Here is an 8,505-nt window from a genome sequence, read left to right as displayed (position 1 = left end):
TTCAGTTTGTTTCCTCAAAAGCTGCAATATAAAGGAGTTGTATAACTGCTGCAATCATCTTATTTATTTTCAAATTTTCACTAACTTAAGTAAAACTAACATTGACAATACTAAAGTAGATTGTTTTGTTTTTTTTGGGGGGGGGGATTTTATAAAGATCCTTTTGCCTTCTTTGAAACAGACACGTGTAGTACTCGTTGAGCTAGACGCTCAGCAATATAATTATGTGAGTTGATAAGCTTGGTGATAAACCTTTAATGTTATACCTGAAATCCTTTACAAAATCGTAATTTGTATACGGCGCTTTCCCAGATTAATTTGGAGTTTTTTTACTACTATACTTAAGTATACTAATTATTTTTTTGTCACTTAAACTCAGACAAAAGGGAGTCAGACCAGCTATCAAATGGTTTTAATAAATTCAGGGATCTTGTGGATAAGACTATTTCAGCACGTGTTGTATATTTATTTCAACTATTGGAGGATACTATCAATAATATTTGTTTTATGTATCATAATTTATGCTATGTAAAGAGTATTTGTGAATAGTTTTATTATCGAAGAAATGAACTTACTGAGTGTTACAATTGATGAACACAGTTTAGTGCAACTGGTAAAGGACACAACAGAAACATATTTCTTTCATTTTTTATTACGAAACAAATATTTGCAACACAGTATTGAACTTAAGAAAATACACTAAACATTATAATACATTGAACATTTATGTTTTCTATATCACATTTTGAATTATGGTACAAAATTGATATGTACATTAATATTATTGTTGTACGAGAAAAATATTAACACCAGAGATAAAAACATCTAATGTTCGTGTAGAGGTATTTTGTTTGACTTGTTAGGGTGTTACTAAACCATTGTTAATAATAAGTAAATAAATATATAGTTCTAAAAATAGTTAATTATGATCTTAACTAGTAATAATATGCTAATCAATTTAATTTTAAAGATTTAATTTAATGACCTGTAAAATTTCTAACAACCAATAATATAAATAGTCTACCGATAAAATTACAATTTCACTATCATTTTAAAAATAACTATACAACTTTTTACACTAAAATTATTATGGTAAAATACTAACAGGCAAATAATCAGGGATTTATCATCGTCAGATAAGTTAGTGATTTGATTGATTTTCTAAACTGTACAAATGTTACACGCATAGCTTTAGTTAGACACTTTCCTATATTGATATTTCATATTCTCTGAAACCTTTTATGTTGCAACGCCGTTTAAATACTAAAGGGAAAACTAATATGGTTCATATGTTAGCACCACTTTCCTTATAAACATCAACGTAAATAAAATGCTTAGATAAGTTTGAGTAAGTTAACTGAGATCATACTACTAAAAACTTGACTTTTAGTTACAATCCATACAATTCAGTATGATTACTGAATTATGTAGATTACAATTTAATTTTTTTTGGTATTTAACAAACTTAAACATTTCTATACTTTAAAACTCAAGGTCTAGAAGCAGAAAGTTTAAGTTGTAATATAACAAATATCAACGTTGTTTTTAGAATTCATTCGACATGTCACCCACGATGCGTAAGCAAAGTTATAATAAAAACACAACTGAATATTAAAAATATTGATTACTTTTATGTGAATTTTCTTTAATTTTTTTAAATTCCATGGTGTTTATGTAATTTTTATCATTCAATATGTTTCGTTTTCAAATTGGTATAACCTATGCATCACGAAGTTTTCTGTTCGTTAACTGATTAATGTTCTGTTTAATAAAGTCGATGTTGTTTAGGGTCGTCTATATTAACGTTGTACATTGTGTTTCCAGAGAAAGGATATACCCCAATGCTGGTATCATATACAAAACTGTCCTTAAAACGTCACTTAATGGTTGTCTTCGTTGGCACACTTGTATACGGTGCGGTAGAAGGTTTTGTAGACCGTCTGGTACTCAGCTATCGTTCTCAAACAGACCTTAGAACTCGTGCCGCATTTTGTCTGCACTCGTCTTTTCACCAGTTTCCGAAAACCTCTAGTATACGGTTCCTGAACGAATCTGTAGTCGCAGTTTCTGGAACATAAGTTACAATTTAATACCCCTTATGTAAGTTTAATATAAAGTTAATATAAAAAAAGCAGGTTGAGAAGCAAGGTTGAGGTTGAGCAGGGGCTACACATCGAAAACATTAAATTATTAACATATTTGGATTTTCCTAATATAGGCTACACGTAAGAAATAACATGATTACAATTTTAGATGTTACAAGTTCATCAAATATTCATGTGAAAATTGAAAAATGACAATTCATAACTACGGAAATATTTTAAAGGCTATCGAGGTAGTCTTCCATATCTTTTGTTGCTTTCTCTAGATCATTTAATATCCTCGTATATCTTTTAAGGGAAAGAAGTTCAAACATTTCAAACCATTGAAATGTTTGAAATGTTTGAAGTTGTAAGAGGGGATAAGAGATACGGAGATTGAACCCGTATCTCTTACACCGAATTCCGAGTTGCTTACCACTTGCTAGTGGTGAAAATCCACAACAAACACAATATATTTTACAATCTGGCAATATTGATAATATACGTGCACTTCCTGCATACTCGTAGAAATTAAAATCTTACAATCACCCCAAATTTATTATTATTAATAAATTATTATTGTAAATTTATTTGAAACTAATTACATGGTTGCGTGTGCATTTACTTATGCAATATAATATCATTAGGTGAAGATTTTAATTAAAGAACCCAAATTTCGCAATAGCTTTAACAAGTAAAACGATTCTTGCATGACATACTTGGTCTGACATCGTGTTCCCTCCGTGTGTGGTGCGCAAACGCAGGTATTGCCAGCCGCGCAGGTGGCTCCGTTCTCACAGGGAGGGTCACACAGCGGTTGTCCACACGTAGGGCCCGTGGCGTTGGCAGGACACTCGCACAAGTCCGGTCCCACACACACGCCACCGTTTAGACAACTCCTCGTGCAAGTGACTGTGAACACACAAAGATTTACAGAGATCCTACTCAATATGTCGTTTATGGAGACGTTCTCATAGCGGCTGACACGTAGGACCACTTTGGAATGATATTTTCGCTTGATCCACTAAAAAGTTTCTCCTGGTTATACTAGGATCTTCTTTACTTAGGAAACATCACATTTTCATCTTCACTATTTTCAAACCCTCGCTCTTTTATCCTCCTTGACTATTACTTATCATCTCACTCCTGGCCCGGGATATACACACGTTGAGGACTTGGGCAACTTCCACGAAAACACCACGGATTAAATTCAGAATTACTGTTTATTTGGACTAAAGATTCTTGTATTGTATGGTAGTGTGATACAGTTTTTATGCTCCTCTGGACAGTAAAAAAAAACAAAAGAAAAGTGCCACTGAACGTATATAAGTAAGGTTAATATGGTGAATTTGGAACTAAAAATCCCTCTTTGGGTAGTATTGAAAATAATTTCCATATATTATTATTTTGTGTTTTGGGGAGCTTAGTAAAAATATGAGGATGATAAGCGCTATGAATTTGAAATCAATGAAACTCTCCTATACTAGTTTAGATAAATTTTGTTCGCTGTTGTTAAGATCAAGATACAGAAACATCTATGCATTAATGATTAAACTGACGTTATACTTAACGCGTTGTTGAAATATAACGAACTTTTCAAAGTGACTTTAGTGAGTTATGAAGCCATTAGTGGTACTCACAGTTCTGACAACGTTGACCTTGAGTGGCTGGCGGACATAGACACTGCTGAGGAGCGACACAGCGACCACCTCGCTGACACGGCGGGTCACACACCGCTGCAAGAAATAGTCCCCATGTACTGTTATTCCATTACTCCATTTGAGAAAAGTTGGTTGGATATACAAATATCGATTCTTGTTTTAGGCACCACTTATTGTTTTGTCTCGGGTTTTCTTTTATAAAAAGCTCCTAAGAGCAGCTTCAGGAGTCATTACAAATGTTTAAGATCATTGTATAAGGTTTAAATGAGTATACTGTACTGACGGGTAGAGCAGTCGGCGCCGGTCCAGCCTGAGGAGCAGTTGCACTTGTTGGTGGCGACACAGACTCCTCCATTGAGACACCCCCTGGGACACAAGGACTCCTGACACAGCGAGCCATGGAACCCGGGGAGACACCGACACACACCCGGGGACACACAAGCGCCGCCGGGCTCACAACCGTCCGGGCACATAGCTGTGGACAAACACACCAGACATTGGTTACATGTGGGGAAAATATACTAGTCACACACCCGGAGACACACAAGCGCCGCCGGGCTCACAACCGTCCGGGTACATAGCTGTGGACAAACACACCAGACATTGGTTACATGTAAGGGGAAATATATTAGATACACACCCGGGGACACACAAGCGCCACCGGGCTCACAACCGTCCGGGCACATAGCTGTGGACAAACACACCAGACATTGGTTACATGTGGGTAAAATATACTAGTCACACACCCGGGGACACACAAGCGCCGCCGGGCTCACAACCGTCCGGGCACATAGCTGTGGACAAACACACCAGACATTGGTTACATGTGGGTAAAATATACTAGTCACACACCCGGGGACACACAAGCGCCGCCGAGCTCACAACCGTCCTGGTACATAGCTGTGGACAAACACACCAGTCATCGGTTACATGTGGAGGAAATATATTAGATACACACCCGGGGACACACAAGCGCCACCGGGCTCACAACCGTCCGGGCACATAGCTGTGGACACAAAAAATATAAACTAGTAATAAATACACACGAGACACTACTTGTCATAAGTTAGGAGAAAATCATTACACACTTGTTACAATTAAAAAGAGACACACACTAGACACACTGGTATCAATGTTAGTAAACAAATAGTTTTACAGCCAAATTATCACTTTTTTCCTGATCATCAGCTCTTAAGTTTACTTTATTCATACCTCTAACCACAATAAAATCAGTTAATATTATAAATGTTATTAACGAGTGGCTTAAATCAATATAGATCATCTGATTGTGTTAGTTGAAAGCTTAACCATGTATGTTAATGTAATAACAAAACGAATTAGTTTCATCAACCGCAAATTGATATTTATCAGACCGTAACAATCAGGTATTTGCACCAGATGCGTTAAATATTTATTTTAAATTCTTAGAATAACATTTGAACATTTCAAAGATATCCATATTTTTTACTCATAGTTATATAGGTTTTACCCAATGTTTTTCGAGGTGCCCCACAGGTTGGTGAATAATTACAGGAGAGTCAATGAGTGAATAATGTTTACAATAACCATGTATATTGATAAAGAATAATAACTGAACATATAAATTCCTATTTTTTCACATATATAACCAATTCAATTTTATTCCTAGTTTTTTCGATATATCGATATTTTTGTTTTCCCATCCATTACAAATTGACAACTGATCTTGTTTAGGCTAAAATAGTCTATTATATGGATTAAGAAATTAAACTGTTCTAAGCTAACCTAACATAGCCAACCAAACTTGCTGTACTATTTAAAACTTCCTTTTGATAACAGAAGTTAAACAAGGAATTTTTAAATGTTACACAGCAAGTCTGGTTAGTTATGTTATGTTAAACAGGAAAGTACCGTTTTTTCATTCAATGTGAAACTATTAATTTTAAAAACTGAATTGTAAAATTTATCTTAATGAATTATGGATGTTTGAGGTTGCAATTTAACTAACGCAATATGTCACAATATGCCAATCATATTACGTACATGCACAGCGAGGATGATTGAATTGATCTGGACACGAGCAGACTCCAGGCTTAATGCACTGTCCACCGTTCATGCATGGTGGCCGACACACAGCTGAAACACAGAGTACAAAATAAAGAAGGTTGAACTGGAAAGTGGACTAATTTCTAGCTTAGCAAGCAATAAGGTATTCACTTTTTGAATAGAAATAACTTTAAAAAATACATCTTGAATAATAGATAATTCAAAGTACCTTTCTGGAGGTAAATGTTCAAATTTAAGTGTCAGTTCTTTTTTTCTACAATGTAACTACGTGAGGAGCAAAGGTACAGTTTTAAAAGCATGAGTCACTTTCACGATAAATATTTCTCATAGAAAAGTTATAAAATGTTTCCAAAAATTATATTTGAAGAGAGATTTTTTGTTAATTTAATGACATATTTAACATACATACACATTATGACATCATAGCTTTTACTTGGATCTGACTTATATTATAACATACTGTCGTTGAAACAATGTGCTGTATTTCACCAATCTACTATGAACGGCATGTTGATGTACGTTACAAGAACTCCAACGAGACTTACGTATCTGACAGGTCTGGCCGGTGTACTCGGGAGGACAGGAGCAGTAGCCGCTGTTGTGACAGACGCCGCCGTGTAGACAAGGTCCGGGACAGGAGCGTATCTCACAATGTCGCCCTTGATAGCCTGGAGTACAGTGACAACTGCGTCGCTTGGTGTGGCACTTGCCTCCATTCTGGCACCCACACAAGTCTGAAGCGCTGTCTTCATTACCTAGAACAAAAAAAAATCGCCATAACTACATCATGAGTGGTTTTAGCGAATTTCCCATATAGGGAATAAGCTATTACCGTAGTACTCATGGTAAGACCTGGACCCGGGACCGATTTACTTTTTCGTTTTGAGGTCCCTAGAGACCAAAAACACCATCAGTTTAAATTCATATATATATATACAGTATATATACATAAATATAAATATTATTATGTAAATATTATTATAGTAAATCCCATTAAATCTTTGATGGAGAAAAAGGGGTGAAATGGAATTTTATATACGGGGTGTTTGGTACTCAGTGTGAAAAAATTTTTTGGTGTAAGTACAAAGTAAATGCAGTATGATGATGCATATAAAATGTCCCAAGTCTAAAAATTAGCTTCCTAAAGAATTATTTTATGTTTTTCAAAAATAACTATGTTTTTAAACTTAATACAGCTATTTCTCAATTACCTGTAAATGGATTTGAGTAGACAATGTCATTTTCGTGTTCTACATTAAATTTTGAATAAGAATAATACAAAATGACAGAGGATCAGTTGTAAAAACTCCATCGTAAATAGATTCAAAGATAAAAATTAAGATGTCTGATAAAAATGCAAAAAACATTGGTCAATTGCATTTGTTCACACCCTGTATACAGGAAAGTGTCGGAATATGTTAAAAACTGCGCCATTTTATAAGCTTTCCAACCATATGCAACACTATTGAGGTTTAGATATTTTTTTGTTTATTTTAGTGGTTTGAATGCCAGAAAACAGGGAACTCTTTTACTGTTTTTACTGTTCAAGCTGAAACAAAAATACAACTTTTGCTTAATACATGCTGACTTTCTATGTTTTAAATTATAAAGATGCCATGCTTTGTAGTCTTCAAACCACGAAAGCGTACATAAGCAGACAGAAAGCTCAATGGTGTAGCATATGGTTGGAAAGCTTATAAAATGGAGCAGTTTTTAACATATTCCGACACTTTCCTGTATACAGGGTGTGAACAAATGCAATTGACCAATGTTTTTTGCATTTTTATCAGACATCTTAATTTTTATCTTTGAATCTATTTACGATGGAGTTTTTACAACTGATCCTCTGTCATTTTGTATTATTCTTATTCAAAATTTAATGTAGAACACGAAAATGACATTGTCTACTCAAATCCATTTACAGGTAATTAGTATTTACAGGAGAAATAGCTGTATTAAGTTTAAAAACATAGTTATTTTTGAAAAACATAAAATAATTCTTTGGGAAGCTAATTTTTAGACTTGGGACATTTTATATGCATCATCATTCTGCATTTACTTTGTACTTAGACCAAAAATTTTTTTTCACACTGAGTACCAAACACCCTGTATATATATATATATATGTGTGTGTGTGTGTGTGTGTGTCCGTTAGCGCGATAACTTGAGCAAAAATGATCCGATTTTGATTAAATTTGGTACAAACGTGTAATCCTACGTTTATTCGAACGAGTTCGCGATCCAGCATAATCGGACCATGGGAACGGGGGTTTATGGGGGGTTTTATGGAAAAAAATGGGTTTTCCCCATTTTTTACCCTTAAAACAAAAATATTTTGCAATTTCTTCCTAAACCGTTTTGTAGAGCTTAAAAAAAGAAATAATTTAGTATATTGAAGCGCTGTTGTATACCTAACAGTCACGGAGAAAATTCAAAAATAGTGTAATCTGAAATTCCCATGTTATTCTTATGGAGAAAATGAAAATTGTTGTAGTTTACTTGTTTATGGATATATATTGTTAACATTTTTCAAATTTATTTATTTCATCCTATACTATTGACGTATGGTCAAAAACACTTTTTACCTTCCCCGTAGCAGCAAACCTCAGCACTCGTTAAATATAATGTTATTTAAATAGGGAATAAATATGTCTTATTTATGGAAATATTTTAGTAAAAATGTAATCAGACAAGTTGAAATTCGCTTAGTCTGCAGG

The 8,505-nt window shown here is 34.4% G+C and overlaps 1 protein-coding gene across 1 annotated transcript in view; it reads right to left on the bottom strand.

Moving 5' to 3' along the window:
* Nucleotides 1–675: 675 nt before the first annotated feature.
* Nucleotides 676–8,505, bottom strand: part of LOC128987157 (protein kinase C-binding protein NELL2-like) — an 81,906-nt gene continuing 74,076 nt past the window's right edge. Inside the window, exons 10-15 of the mRNA XM_054407893.1 lie at nucleotides 6,334–6,543; nucleotides 5,765–5,857; nucleotides 4,026–4,217; nucleotides 3,722–3,817; nucleotides 2,801–2,993; nucleotides 676–2,067 (exon numbers count right to left, since the gene is read on the bottom strand). Of these exons, the coding sequence (XP_054263868.1) occupies nucleotides 1,881–2,067; nucleotides 2,801–2,993; nucleotides 3,722–3,817; nucleotides 4,026–4,217; nucleotides 5,765–5,857; nucleotides 6,334–6,543 (971 nt within the window). The 3' untranslated portion in view covers nucleotides 676–1,880. The remainder of the gene's footprint in view (nucleotides 2,068–2,800; nucleotides 2,994–3,721; nucleotides 3,818–4,025; nucleotides 4,218–5,764; nucleotides 5,858–6,333; nucleotides 6,544–8,505) is intronic.

Source organism: Macrosteles quadrilineatus, unplaced genomic scaffold (assembly GCF_028750875.1).
Source record: "Macrosteles quadrilineatus isolate MER2022 unplaced genomic scaffold, UCM_ALF_1.0 Scaffold_2__2_contigs__length_208266976, whole genome shotgun sequence".
NCBI classification, from domain to species: domain Eukaryota; kingdom Metazoa; phylum Arthropoda; class Insecta; order Hemiptera; family Cicadellidae; genus Macrosteles; species Macrosteles quadrilineatus.
This window is presented reverse-complemented; position numbering and strand designations above follow the sequence as displayed.